The sequence below is a fragment of the Puma concolor genome, chromosome A1 (genome assembly GCF_028749965.1).
Source record: "Puma concolor isolate L17-30 chromosome A1, mPumCon1.1.hap2, whole genome shotgun sequence".
NCBI lineage: Eukaryota > Metazoa > Chordata > Mammalia > Carnivora > Felidae > Puma > Puma concolor.
The window spans coordinates 44,128,401-44,143,470 of NC_141667.1; the positions used below are offsets into that span (position 1 = coordinate 44,128,401).

General features: G+C 52.2%; 1 protein-coding gene across 5 annotated transcripts in view; it reads right to left on the reverse strand.

Moving 5' to 3' along the window:
• TNIP1 (TNFAIP3 interacting protein 1) overlaps positions 1–15,070 on the reverse strand; it is a 53,329-nt gene that overhangs the window by 1,677 nt on the left and 36,582 nt on the right. For 4 of the 5 annotated variants that reach the window (XM_086697012.1, XM_025924410.2, XM_025924413.2 and 1 more), the window contains 9 exons: positions 12,227–12,316; positions 9,919–9,984; positions 9,623–9,754; positions 7,002–7,130; positions 4,322–4,453; positions 3,105–3,230; positions 2,549–2,614; positions 2,018–2,209; positions 856–946 (listed from right to left, as the gene is read on the reverse strand). In XM_086697012.1, the coding sequence (XP_086553138.1) occupies positions 856–946; positions 2,018–2,209; positions 2,549–2,614; positions 3,105–3,230; positions 4,322–4,453; positions 7,002–7,130; positions 9,623–9,754; positions 9,919–9,984; positions 12,227–12,316 (1,024 nt within the window). The remainder of the gene's footprint in view (positions 1–855; positions 947–2,017; positions 2,210–2,548; positions 2,615–3,104; positions 3,231–4,321; positions 4,454–7,001; positions 7,131–9,622; positions 9,755–9,918; positions 9,985–12,226; positions 12,317–15,070) is intronic. The other variant, XM_086697081.1, reaches the window with a different exon arrangement.

Consider the following 15,070-nt stretch of genomic DNA (forward strand, 5'->3'; position numbering starts at 1 on the left):
CCTTCTTGAGATTCTCTCTCCCTCTGCCCCTCTCCCCCTCTCGCTCTCTAACATAAATTAAAAACAAAACAAAATGCAAATCGAATCTGTCATGCCACTGTGCTTTAAACATGTCCAAGGAATCCACATCATCTTTAGAATAAAGACCAGCCCCCTGCCATGGTCTGCAAGCCCCTGCACGGCCTGGACTCCCCTCCCTCCCTGACCTCACCTCGCCTCGCCCGTCGCTCCTTCTCCACCTTGTTCTTGGCTCCTGCAGTCTTCTCTTGATCGTCCAGTCTGCTTCCTTCCTCCCTCCCTCCCTCCCACCAAGGCCTATGTATTTGTCATTTCTCTGCAAGAACGTTCTCTTCACCGAGTTAACGCCATGCATTCTGAGAGTCTCGACTCAAACATCACTGTCCCCGGGCCAGGTCAGGCTCCCCCGGTATCTACCCTTCTTCTTTCAGGGCACCTGAGTGCAACTGAAGGCCCATTTGTGTGATTTTTTTTTTTTTGGGGGGGCGTGCATTTTATTCCTTTCTGCCTCCCTCCCTAGACAGTGAGCTCCATAGGGGCAGAGACCATATCTGTTTCTCCTCACTCGGTACCCAGCACCCAGCACAGCACCTGGCGATTAGACACCACACTCAGATGAATGAATGGTGATTAGACACCACACTCAGATGAATGAATGACTTCAGTCCCCTCAGCCTGCAGTCACCTCCCATTCTCGCAACACTGTTTTGCAAAGTGAGGCCTCTCTTCCACCAAGATCAGAAGGTGGTGAGATCAGCCCCAAACTGGGGCACACCTGCCATGTGAGAAGTTATCTCCCCGAGGGGACGATGAGACCCAGTACTAGCTCCCACTCACCTGGTTCCGCAGGCCTGGCTGTGGGCGAGTCCATCACTTGGGAGCTCTGATTGCGCATCCCTCCACAGGGCGGCCGCCAGGTGTATTCTGGCTACAACAGGACCGGTGCTTAGTAATCGGTGACCACGCTCAGAAATTACAGTAGCAGCTACCATGCCAGCATGGTGCTAAATACACATTAATCTAGTGCAACTGAATCCTTAACAACAACCCTGGTTGCCACGTCCATTTTACAGGTAAGGTAAACCTGAGGCTCAGAGGGGTTAAAGAAACTTGTTGAAGGTCATCCAGCTACGAAAGTGGCCAAGGGGCACCTTACTGGCTTGGCTGGTTAAGCGTCTGACTCCTGATTTCAGGCCATGATCTCCCGGGCGTGAGATCCAGCCCAGTGCCTCTCTCTGCCCCTCCCCACCCCACCCCTGCTCTCTCTCTTAAAATAAAAATAAATAAACTTAAAAAAAAAAAAAAAACTCCCTTAAAAAAAAAAAAAAAAAGAAAACAAAGTGGCCAAGCTTCGGATTTAGGTCTCTATATAAGCCCAGAGCCAATCTCTTAAGTACCACACTCTACTCCAGTGTTTCAAGAAGCTGGGTAAGGACAGGGCCTAGCAGGAGAAGCTGGAAGAAATGCCAGGCAGGAGGCAATGTCATCGTCCAGGTGGGAGCAGGGATGCCTGAGCAGGACTGTGGCAGAAGGATGCAGAGGATGGGATAGGGGACAGCAGTTCTTTGGAGAAAGAATGATAAGCAAGGAAAAGGAAATAAAGAAGGGCAGGGAGGGAGCGGGGAGGAAGGGAAGGGAAATTGAAAAGGAGAAAAGAGAAGGAAAAGCAAAGGAGAGAATGTATGGTGAGGACCCGGTACCTGGTTACATGCAGAAGTTCTAAGAAAAAGCCAAACTCAAACCCTGGCCTGCTTGGTTGGAGGGAGCCCTCCTTCCTGTCCTGACCTCTGAGCCTTTTCTGTTCAAAACAGTGGCCTTGAGCAGCTTTGGGCTGGAGAGTCCTGCCAGGCTTGGACATCTGCCTGTACACCACAGTGTTGTTCGGCAAAAAGCCAACCCAGCATGCACTTTCAGACCCCCTCACTTGATCCTGCCCTCTGGAAAGTGTGTGGGGAGGCCTGTGTGTGTATCCTGGAGCAAAGGAGGGGCACAGACTCACCAGATGGAAGAGGCGTGAGTTGGGGAGTGGGGGCGGGTGCTCCATGGCCATGGGGGGCGGGGGGTAGCGGATCTGGGACCAGTCCTCAAAGCCGTGGTGTGGGACCATGGCTGGCATGGGTGCGTAGGCGTATGGATAGGCCCCGCAGAGGTGTTCTGGGTGGGGCTCCATGTGGTAACGGTCCGCTGAGGCCTGCAAGAAACGCTGCTGTCTGACTCTAGCCCATGATAGGCTGCACAGGCCACCCCCAGCGATACCCGTCTCCTCCCTTTCCCTATTCAGAATCTTAGTTTGCTGAAGGCTGGTAGATGGGCACTGATGGCTGGTACATGGGCACAGAATAACAACAATGATGACATCTAACGTGTCCCGAGCACTCACTCTGTACCAAGTGCTGTTCCTAGTGCTCTACCTGCATTACCTCATTAATTAGTTGGACCCCTGAGCAAACACTGCCTCTCCCCTCAGACTGCAGGTCCCTGAAGAAGGTAGGATGAGGTAAGTGCTGCTTCCTCCCTCAAGCCTCCTCACCTTTGCCTTCCTCTTCTGCTGTTTGAGGGCTTCTTTTGTCTTCTCCTCATCTTTGAATGCTTTGAGCTGAGAGAAGGAGGGAGGGAGAGAAGACTTGGCACAGGCACTTCCTGGCCAGGCCGGGACCCGGGGCCTACGCAGCCACCACTCTCGGCTACCCGCCTGGGTCGGCCCCGGGTCAGTGTCTGGTGGGGGGGAGGGGAAGGCCCCCCGTGGGGCAGAGCAGAGCCCAGGCTGGTGGCTGCAAGTGAGGCCCGCCCTCCGTGGGTCTGAACACAGGTCAGGAGAGCCCCCACGGGCCTCCTGTTGCTCTGCTTCCCTGTTAGTGTCCTTCACTTCCGTTCTGTGACACAGTAGGTGGCTCCGACTGTGGAGGCCAGAGTTAGAGGTCAGGGAGGGGAAGGGACTTGCTGAGGTACACAGAAATTGGGTGGCAGAGCTGGGAGAAGAACCAGTGAGTGTCCCGACCTCCAGTGTCACCGGGGACCCTCCACACCCCCCTCCCTGCCCCCCGAGGACAGGCCAGCTGCCCCTCCCTCCGTCCAGCCGTTCCCACCTGGGCATTGGACAGGGTGACCTGGGCCTGTAGTTTCTCCACCTGCTTCTTCAGCTCTTCCTTCTCCTCATTCATGCGTTCTCGATCACTGCGCTCCCTCTGGAAGTCTTCCTCGAAGATCTTCACCTGCAGGGGAATAGAGGGGAGGGGGTGGAGTGGGGGGGCGAGAGTGAGGAGGAGGGGCTCAGTCTGCTCTGGCCTCCTGCTGCTTTCACCCCATCTCACAGTAGCTGTGAGGAGGGGAACGAGGGCACCTCGGGCTTCCCAGCCCTCACTTCAATCAGAGAAACTCTGGGTCCCTCTATTTCATATTCCGGGCTTCAACACAGGCTTTATTTAAACAAGGTGCCCGTGGCCTAAAAAAAAAGGGGGGTCACAAGCCCCCAACCAGTCCAATCCTGCTAAGGCACGGCCACAGGCCCAGAGCGTGGGTGCAAGACCGGACTTTGTCTCCCGGCTCCGAGAGCAGAGGACCCGCAGGGCTCTCCCAAGGCTTTGGGGGTGCCCTGGCACAGAAGGGGCTGGGGTGGCTCCCTGCCTCTGCGTCTGCAGTTTCACATCCCACTGCAGACCAGTGAGACGACGTCCAGGTTAGAGATGGTTTAGAAACCTCCAAATCATGGCATCCAATAGAAACACGTGGGAGAGCTCCAGCCTTTCCAATTTCCTTTCAGTCCTTCTGTGCCCCGCAGGGAGAAAGTCTGTGTTTACGCTAGCATGTCTTCAACACCTTTCTAGTACTTACTAATTTCCCTTCCCTTCCCTCGAAGAGGACTCAAGTTCAGAGTCTTCATCAGGCAAGGGTATCCAGCTGGAGTTTAATAACACTGCTTGGCTTTTACTGCATTTATTGCTTACAGCTACTTTCTACCGGTGGCAAATAATAAAGTATTTTCCATTTGTAGTATTGTTACAAAGTTCCTTTCCAAATAAGTTTACTGAAAGTAACATATTTAAAATTTATTTTTAAAATGCTAGGTAAATAATAGCACAGCTGGGGTACAGAGATGGTTAAATCAAAAACACGGCAGAGGAATGACTTAGGGATACAGTGCTGGAAAGGATAAACCAAGAACCAGACAGGGGTCCTGGCCAACAGCCAGAATGTGGACTACTAATTACAGCTTCCACAGGATTTCAAGCCCCTCCTGGGTCCTCAGGAATGCTCCAGCCCCCCACTCAGCACCTCCTACCTGACCTCCACCTCTTGGGCTCACCTGCTGTTTCAGCAATTCGTTCTGCGTGACCAGCTCCTGTTTCCTTAGGAGGCCACCAGCTCCTTCTGGGCCCCCAAACGCAGCTGGTGGAGAGGAGGGGGAGGCCTGGATGCTCAGTGCTTCCTCCAGGGCCTGGGATCGGGAAGAGAGGAGATGGACCCATCAGCAGGAGCCCTGGCAGTCAGGCCCCGTCGGAGAGGTCACCTTAGTGACCCCCTTCCTGATAAGAGTGACAATAATAATGACCACCTCCAGTACCATTTAGTAAATGCTACCCTATTCATTCACACAATACACACATCATTTCACTGGATCCTCTCCACAGTCCTATGAAAAAAAGACTATGATCATCACTCCCATTGGACAGATGTGAAAACTGAGGTTCAGAAACATGAAGGGATCTGTCCAAAGTCACACAGCTTTTAAGCACACTAAACAGGGGTCCTCATGTAGAAGGGAGACTCTGTCCTTCCCTGGGCAGGTGCAGCTCAATTCCTAGCACCCAGACCTAGACAGAATATTCAGTTCTTCAGGGAAGCTTCCGTGTCCTCAACAACTGCCCTGCCCTCAGATTTTTTAGCTTCCCAAATCCCTGGCTACCACACCAAACTTTCTGTCCCCAACTCTGCTGTGGTTAGACTGGATTTTAACTTTGACTTATTTAATATTTTGCCTTTCTAAGCCTGAAAATGGGCTGAAACATCACCAAAGAAGATTTTGAAAATTAAAAAAAAAAAAAAGCACCCTTATTCTACCACGCTCACAAAATACTTTCCTTTTTGTAAACAGTGTGCTCCCACCTTCTTAAAAAGGTCTCTATTAACTGATTTTCTCCTTCAGCTTGGTTAACATGTTACTTGAGAACTCTGGACCCCTGCTCAACACCGACCACCCTCCTCACCACCTGCACTTTAGCCCCTGGGACATCAGGGCTTCCGCTCGCCATGCATTAGCAGTGCCCACAGTGCCTCCCTAGACAGTGGGGAGATAAAGAAGACCTTCTCCAACTTGGACTTGGGGCCCCACGCAGTCTCCTTGTCTCTCCCAGAAACCCGAGGAAACCGCTGAGCCAGAGTAAGCCCAGGACGCTGCAAGGGGAAGTTATGGCTCTACTTGATCTTCCTACTTACTCCATCTGCCTATATTTTATTTATTTAATTTTTCAATGTTTATTTTTGAAAGAGAGAGGAAGAGAAAGGGAGAGAGAGGGAGCGGGGAGAGAGAATGAGCAGGGGAGGGGCAGAGAGAGAGGGAGACACAGAATCGGAAGCAGGCTCCAGGCTCTGAGCTGTCAGCACAGAGCCTGATGTGGGGCTCGAAATCACAGGCTGTGAGATCATGACCTGAGCTGAAGTTGGGCACTTAATGGACTGAGCCACCCAGGCGCCCCTCCATCTGCCTATATTTTAGATGAGAAGACTGAGGTCCAGGGACAGGGAGAGACTTGCCTGAGGTCACAAGCAAAGCACATCACTTGCCTTGCATCAGTCACCCACACCTAGGTCTCTGTCCCCAGCGATGCCAGGGAAACTTGGAAAGCAGTGATCCTGCCTGAGTCATCTCTGTGATCTGCCACTCTGTACAACACTGTGCCTGAATGTAGACCCCCAAATCCCCCAGCTCAGGACAGGTCATTCTTTCCACTGAGAACAGGTCCCAAGGTTCCCCAGACTTGACATAATCAATGCTTATCAAATTCCAAAACCAAATAGAAAGGGCTACCCTAACAGGGCTAGGGCCCAGCGAATGCCAAACTCATGCCGAGCCCATGTGAACAAGGTCAGGTGGCAGGAGGGAAAGGAGGACAGCCAGGCAAGGAGGAAAAGATGAACCAGAGACAATTCCTCCAGGCCTTCGGGGAACTCGTCTCCTCGGAAGAGGAGGCCTTCAAAGCTTCCTCTTGTCAGTGCACCTGTGCTGGAAGGGGGGCGGGGCTGGAAGGAGTCCAGCCAGGGTTCAGATGGCAAAACTGAGACTCAGAGAGGCTGAAGTGGCTGAGCTGGGATCAGAATCAGCCCCCAGACCCAGCCTGTTCCCTGCCCACTCACCTTGGCCCAAAGCAGCAGGCCTCGGCTTTAAAACCCAGCCTCTGCCCAGGCACCCCATCTCTCTGGGTCCCAATTCTCGAGGGCAGGAACCCTCGGGCTGTGCTCAGCTACTCCTTTGAGCAGCTGTGTCCTGAGCTTGCACTTGGTGCCAGGCACAGTGCCAGACACTGGGGGCACATACACTGGTGAAGGCGAGCACCTCCTCCCACTGGGAGACAGATCATTAAACAGGAAATCACAAGAAGATGCAAGAAGGAGAATGAAAGAAGGTTCTGGTGCTTTAGGAGCATAGAATAGGAGGACCTGAATGAGACTCCAGGGAGGCCTTGCAGAGGAAGTGGTGTTAAAACCGAGCCTGAACGATGAGCGTTGAGCGGGATGGGGCCCTGTGAGGAAAGGGCTCGTCCAAAGGCCTTGAGGTTGGAGCGGGCACATGCACATCTCAGGGCTGGCCACTCGGCACGTGGGGAGGGAAAGGCAGAGACAGCGGGCGCCGCGAGGCTGCATGGAGGCCCTCAGCAATGGCTCACCGATCCACAAGTCACCCCTCCTGACTTGAGGGTCGGGGTACCGGCGGTGGAGGGGATGTTTGCAGCTGGGCTCAGGAAGCCCTGCCTGCTCCAGGCGCCCACCTTGTTGAGCCGCTGGATCTCCTTTTCCTGGTACTCCCGCTGCCGGGTGAGTGGGCTCAGCTGATCCTGCAGGTACTTGACCTTCTGGCGCAGCTCCTTGGCCTCCGCTGTCAGCTGCTCCTTGTCGGTCTGCAGGGAACACAGGGTTGGTGAGCAGGGAACCCCTCTGGGAGGCCTGACCCGCTGCGCTTCCTGCCCCACCCTCACTCAGCCATGCCTCCTCTCTGCCGCTCCCCCAGCAGCCCCCGCAACGCTCGTGTGAAGGCACCATGCAAGGCATCAGAGCCGTGATGCCATAAGGTCCTGTCCTCAAGGAAAAGGCAGTTCGGGTGGGTTCTGACACCAGCTCCTCTACCAATGGGCTGAGACCTTGGCCACAGTCACAGTACTCTCTGGTCTATGCTCACTTATCTGCCACGGGTAGGGGGTTCTTTTCTTTCTTTCTTTTCTTTTTTTTAATGTTTATTTATTTTAAAGAGTGGGGTTGAAAACGTGAGCGGCACTGACAGCCGAGAGCCCGGTGAGGGGCTTGAACTCCCAAGCCGTGAGACAATGACCTGAGCTGAAGTCAGAGGCTTGACTGAGCCACCCAGGCACGCCGGGGAGGGGTGCTCTTAACGTGAGTCACAGATGGGCATCAGGAGGTCTGTGAGCCCCAAAACGGGCTGCAGAATTTTGTCTGTGCAATTCTCTAGGGAGAAAAGCCATAGCGTCCACGAGATTCGCACAGGGGTCTTCTGTGATACACAGAAAGTGATAAACCACTGAGAATCTCTAAAGGACCTTTTAGTTCTTATGGTCTCTAAGCCTAGAGGAGACAGGACCCTTAAAGAAATAAATGCAGCATAAAAGGCAGAGTGTTCCTCCACAGAGAAACAAAGCACTATGAGGTTAAAAGAAAGAGCATCACAGCTGAGAAGAAACCAGGGAAGGCTTCAAGGTGGAAGCCCTGCCCCCACACCCACTATGGAACAGGCAGGGCTCCTTCACTGCAGAGGGCCACAGCTGGATTGGCCTTTAGAGAGCACCAAATCTTAGCCCTTTCACGTGATGGGAAACGAATGTCCAGAGAAGGGAGGGGACTCACCGAAGGCCACACACAGCGAGCTGGGGCCAGAACCCAGGTCTCCTAATTCCAGTGCTCCCTCTGCCTTCGCAAGTCAAAGGAAGTGTTTCAAATAGGGGAGGTCAGCCAGAGATTGGGGAGGGCAGCCTTGGGCAGACCTCGGGGGAGGTGTTCTGGATTCCTACGTAAGAGGCTCCAGGATTAGCATGGCCTCTATCACCACGTGTCCTTATCACAGGGCCATGCTTTGTCTTACGACACCCCACCTCCCCCCTGCTAATGGGGGACTGTCCCATGCCAGGGACTTATTTTGCCTCCTGATGGGAGCTAGGGGAAGGGACCAGAGAGCCAGGGGTCTGGCTGCCAGTCACCGACGTGACTGCACTTGGAGAAAAGACGGGCAGCATCCTTCCTAACACAGACCTTCAAGGCAAGGGGTGGTCACTGAGGCAGGATGACCCCTCAGATAAAGCCCCTGGGTGTCACATGCTGACGGAGGGAACTCTGAAATGCAATTCGTGTTGAAAACGTCCATTTTTAAGCCAGGCAAAGCAGCGTGTGCCCAGTCCCCACAAACGGGAAGACACCGTAATACAGATACTATCTTCTGAGAGTCTGGGGGTCAAATGGCCTTTCCTCTTTAAGCTGTCCCGGGATCCTGGAGTGCCTTGGCTGCTGTCAGTCGCACACTGACAGGCCAGATACTATTTCTCCTGGTCTCCCTTTCTGCCCTCTCCCTGATCCTTCTAACTCCTCCTGTGGTACTTTAACACACTTCTACTTATTTGCTTCTGTGATGAGCTGTTTAGTGTTTCTTTCCCACCAAGGGCAGGACTGGGCTGTTTGCCGCTGAGCCTCTGTGCCCAGCACAATGCCAGGTGCACACTGTTGAGTAGTCGCTCGATGCGTGAAGAAAGGAAGTCCCTGCCTAATGTTTTAGCTGCCCCACCCCCAAACAGCCATCACTACTCTAAACAGTCAGCAGCGGCCCAGCCCCGTCAAGTGTTCCAGAGCAGCCTCTGTGTCTCTTGCATTGCGCTTCCCTGTACGGTTCCCTGGTCCGTGAGATTTTAAGTGAACAAAAAGCTCTTCTGCGCGCGGGCGCCTGGGTGGCTCGGTCTGCTAAGCGGCAGACTTCGGCTCGGGTCATGACTTCATGGTTCGTGGGTTCGAGCCCCGTATTGGGCTCTTTGCTGGCGGTGCAGACCCTGCTTGGGATTCTCTCTCTCCCTCTCCCTCGCTCTCTGCCCCTCCCCGACATTCTCTCAAAATAAATAAACTTTAAAAAAAAAGCTCTTCTGCATGAAAGCAAGAAAATACGGAAAGCAACAGCTAATCCAATCTCCTCACTTTTCAGATGGGAAACGGGGGTACAGGGGAGGAAAGTGCTTCTGCCTGTGGCCACATAGCCCTGAGCACTAGAGGCAGAGACGGAGCCCCCAGGTCTCCCAACTCCAGCCCTCCGCCCCGCCCATTCACTTCACAGAATTCTCGGCTAATGAGGTGGGAGAGCGGCCTCCCAAGCTGGAGCCGCAGGGACCGGCAGTCGACTTGCCTCCTCCATTTCAATCTTGGACTTGGCCAGGAGGAGCTTCCGGTCAAAGTCACGCTGCTTCTGCTCCCGCTCAGCCTCCAGGTCAGTCACCTGCTTCTGTAGGTCCGCCAGCTTCTGGCGCAGCTCGGTGATCTGGGTTCAAAGGCGAGAGGGGGGATAGTGCGTGAGGGAAGGGGTGAACCTCCAAGGTTCAAAGCTCCTGAGAAGGAAGCAGCAGGCAGAAGACCGGGGATGCTCCGACAGCACAGCCGGGAGCCTGGGGTTCACAGCCCTGGGTTCCCATAACCCCCCAGTACCTTCTGCTCGTACTGCTGCTTCATGGACCGGAAATGCTGGTCCCACTGCTTGTTCACTTCGAGCAGCTGTGGGGAGAGACTGGGGTTAGCAAGAGATAGGCAGCGAAGGTACAAAGAGGGACAACTGCATGCAGACCAGCAGTGTGTGAGGGAGGACAGTGGCCACGGACGCTGCCTGAAACCCTCTCTTCTTGGAAATTCAGTGTTCCTTAAGGAGGAACTTTTATCAACTGCCATGTTTTATCCTTGCCAGGAAAGCAAGACTAACAGCAAAGGAGCATTATATAATTTGGGGGTACAATTACGGAACACATGTGCAACCTGGGACTACGTACTCAAGCATCACATTCTCGTTTTCCTTCACCTGGCATCTCTCTCTGAAAATGAAACCTAAAGATGCCCTTGCACAAGTGTGCAAGTGCGTAAGCACAAGGCTGGCTGCCTCAGAAATGTCTGTCTCACAGCAAACTCTAGAGGACCACCTATGCAGAGGAGGTGGGTTAAGAAAAGTCTAGCACAGATGGGGGGTGGGAGGGAGGGGAGGGTGGGTGATGGGCATTAAGGAGGGCATCTTTTGGCATGAGCACTGGGTGTTGTATGGAAACCAATTTGACAATAAATTTCATATATTAAAAAAAAAAAGAAAGGAAAAGTCTAGCACAAACTAAAAACAAGGTGCTGTGCAGCTGGTAAGAAAATCAGGCCACTAATACACTGCCTCGTTTCTAAGACGACCCTAAATTATTTGCCACACACGACAGAAAAACTCCTCAGGGAAGAAAAACAATCCTACATCATTAAATACAAAAAACAATGGGAAAAGGTATCCCAATTTCAGACACAGTAACATGATAAAGAGTACTCAGAATCGAAGAAATGTATGTTTTACACAAAAATAAATACCCTCAAAGATACAGTTAATTTTAAAGGAGAAAGGAAAAACAGCAATCTGCGATGCAGTATATAGGATATAATTTTTCTGCTTAAAAAAAAAATTTTTTTAACGTTTATTTATTATTGAGAGACAGAGAGAGACAGAGCGTGAGCCGGGAGGGGCAGAAAGGGAGGGAGACACAGAATCTGAGTCAGGCTCCAGGCTCTGAGCTGTCAGCACAGAGCCCGATGCGGGGCTCGAACTCACAGACCGCGAGATCACGACCTGAGCCAAAGTCGGAGGCTTGACCGACTGAGCCACCCAGGCACCCCTAATTTTTCTGCTTTTTAAAAAATTTCTCATGTTTATTTATTTTTGAGAGAGAGAGAGAGAGAGACAGAAACAGAGTGCAAGCAGGGGAGGGGCAGAGAGAGAGGGGGACACAGAATCTGAAGCAGGCTCCAGGCTCTGAGCTGTCAGCACAGAGCCTGACACGGGGCTCGAACTCACGGAACGCGAGATCATGACCTGAGCCGAAGTTGGACGCTTAATCGACTGAGCCACCCAGGCGCCCCATTTTCCCGTTTATTTTTAAAAACAGATTATAAATTGATAAGTACAGAATAGAACTTAGGACTGTTGCCAACTGGGGGCATCTTTAGGTGGTGGGGTTCTCAGTATTTTTCGAATGAGTGTCACATTACTTTTGTAATCAGAGCAAATACCTTACAGCGACAGAAAAAGAAAACTAAAATTGCTAGGCACATAAGAAAAAGACTAATGGAGGCCTGACTTTCAAATGTGCTGGAGGCCCAGGGAGGGCAGCAAGGCCCAGGAATCTGGAGAAGAACCCGGGCTGTGTGGAGTGGAGAGGCTAAAAGAACAGACAGGAATTTGGCTCCGCCTCCAGCCTGGAAATACCAGCCTGGGGTCGGGGATGGAGGAGGAACATGCATGGGACACAAGGGCATAGCCTCAATTTTGGAGACTTCCAGCCGGTTCGAAGCAGTGCTATAAAGCGTCGCATCCTCTCCTTCTGTGACAGTCCCTCCCTGAACCAGCTACAAGGGTGACAGAGGAACCCCGTGCTCCCCCTTCCTGATGCTGCAACTTCCCTACCTTATCACAACCTCCTTTCACCATCCGGGGCTTACCAGGGAAGCCTGCTACACTGTCCCCCCGCCAACAATTTTAGGCCATGCCCCAAATGCCACGTCTGCAGAGTGACCCCTGCGGCCAGGGGAACTCATCAAGAAACACAAGCCCAGGACAGGGCAGCAGGTCTCTCCCGTGGCCAATGGTTCAGTGGTCACCACAGCAACTCACCATGGTGATCTGAGACCAGACAGGGGGCCAGGGAGGGCCTTTGCTCCGACAGTCCGGGGAGGGAAGGAGGGTCTCCCTTGGCCACCCCCACCCCCTCTAGCCACCTACCTCTGTGCGCTGCTGCTCCAGCATTTTCACCTTCTTCTCGGCTGCACCCAAGGCCCCGACCTCTGGGATCTTACCTGCTGTCACACAAGCCTGGGGAGAAACATGGAGGGGCCTTCAGCAAAGCCTCAGAGAACAATTCTGTCACTCACTCAGCGGTCCTTAAAGGCCTCTACCCAGGGACCCAGCCCTGGGTCTCCCACATTTCTAATCCCCTCACTGGCCAGGACACCGCTACATATCCCAGCCATGACTACGCCTGCTTGGGAAAGTCTGCTGAGATCATTATTCCTCCTCCCCTCCTCCCCTGCCCTCCTGCCCTCTGCTCCCCTGCCATGGCCACTTCTTCCCCTGCTCAGACTCTATCTCTAAGACACTGCCGACTTCCCTCCCCTCTTCTTCCCCAACACACATCAACTAAACATCTTCTGACCTGGAAGGCAAGAGTTATAGATTTTTTAAACATTTTACAAAATGTTTGCTTAAAGACCTTTTTTAGAAAGATACAGAAATAAAGACGTATGTGTATGTGTGATTAGTACCTGTGCGTGTGTTTCCTAGCTCTGTCCTCTGAGAAAGCCTAAAGCCATGACATGACACTCCAGTGGCAACGAGCACACCCAGGGCCCAGATCTTGGTTTCTAAATGCCATTCTCTAACAAAAAGAAATAGGGTTCCTTAGAGAAGTGGTTCATTCCCGGGGCAGGGAAAATATAAGGAGAGCTTGGAGTTATCTTGTGCCAGAAAGTAAGAAAGTGCTCGATAATAATTACATGAAGAAGGGCGTGTCTAACGGGCAAAAGAGACAACTCGAAAGAGCTTCTTGTGGCCAAAGCTGGAGCGATTTGAACAAAAATATACATCGCGACAGAACTGGATCATAGCCCAAAGAATAAAATAAATGCCCTGAGTCCACACTGGTAGAAAGGAACAGCTGAATAAACAGATAAGTGGGGGAGAAGGGGCAACTCTTCCTTACAGAAGAATTCCAATTACTGAGTATAGAGGGAATGAGAGAAATTCAAAATCTCTGTGAGAACACTATCGTCATAATGATCGTGGCAGGTGAGATCCACCAATGGATACGAAAATTAGTGAGAAGTGTAAAAAGAAACAGGACATTTGCACAGACTTAAAGTTTCTCCTCAAAAATAAGTCTTTGTTGGGGCACCTGGGTGGCTCAGTCGGTTAAGTGTCCATCTTTTGATTTTGGCTCAGGTCATGATCTCACAGTTTCATGGGTTCCAGCCCCATGTCAGGCTCTGTGCTGATTCTGCAGAGCCTGCTTGGGATTTTCTCTTTCTCTCAATCTCTCTCTCTCTCTCTCTCTCTCTGCCCCACCCTGGCTCGTGCTCTCTCTCTCTCTCTCTCAAAATAAATAAAAACTTAAAAAAATTATTTAAAAAAAGGATTTATTAACTACAAAGGGAAAATTAGCCCCTTTATTATGGAAAAACCAACACACGCCCCCTCAGCCAAGCAATCAGTGTTGACAGTAGTAAGATACACTGACATCATGTATCCTTGACATGATGCACCACGAAGGGCATGGTGTCACTCCTGGGGAACCTTGCGCAAATCCACATCTCAATCCGATCACGAGAAAACATCAGTTAAACCCATACTGAGGCACATGTTACAAAATAACTGGCCAGCACAAGTCAGAAGCGCGAAACACAAGGTGCAGCTGGGAACTGTCACAGACTGGAGGAAACTAAGGACTGTGACACCCAAGTGCGGCGTGGGATCCTGGACTCCCAGCGCCAGCACAGAAAGTAAGAAAGAGGATATGAGCGAGAAACTGGTGAAATCTGAACAAAGTCTGTAGTTTAGTTAATAGTGCTGTTTGTTTTTGAGTTTTGGTCATTGAACCGTGGTTATGTAACTTGATAAGGAGATACGGGGGATCGTCCGGACTACTTTTGCAATTGGTTTTTTGTAAATCTAAAGTTCTCTAGAAGTTAAAAAAAATTTTGTTTAAACAGGAAATGTGGAGGTGAAAGAGAATGAGCTTAGGAGTCCAGCAGTGGAGTATTGGGTCTACCTCCAAGGCCCTGCATGAGGCCAAGACCCACACCTTCTCTGGGCCTTGGTACAAGGGAGATCAAGCCAGATGGGCTCTGCAGGCCCCAATCTCTGACACCCATGGGCTTGTCAGCATTTGTCCTGGGGTCGCTGCCCACATTCTCTCTATCCCCTGCCTTCCAGGCTCGTGGGGGCGGGGCCGGTCCCTGAATGCAGGACTAGTGAGGCTCAGGTGCCCCCTGCAGGCGATTGCCTGCCAGCACACCACAGACCTGGGGAGGAAGGGCAGTGGGCTGGGGGAGCCCTCCAAGGACCATCACCTTTAAGAAAGGCAAAAGATGGGCCTGCCCCTGAAAGCCTGCTGTGTCCTCACAGGACAAGGAGGAAGAGGGGACAGGGTCTCCTGGGGGGCACACAATCAACCTCCACAAAGAAGAGAAGAGTCGGGGGCGCCTGGGTGGCTCAGTCCGTTAGGCGTCCCGACTCAGTTTCGGCTCAGGTCATGATCTCATGGTTGGTGAGTTCTCAGGCTTGGAGCTGCTGGTGTGGAGCCTGTTAGGGATTCTCTCTCTCCTTCTCTCTCTGCCCCTCTCTCAAAATAAATAAATAAACTTTAAAAAAAAGAAGAAGAAGAAGAGAAGAATCAGCCCACCTGGCTGCTGGCACCAAAGCTACCATTAAAAGCAACAGCTAGGGGCGCCTGGGTGGCGCAGTCGGTTAAGCGTCCGACTTCAGCCAGGTCACGATCTCGCGGTCCGGGGGTTCGAGCCCCGTGTCAGGCTCTGGGCTGATGGCTCAGAGCCTGGAGCCTGTTTCCGATTC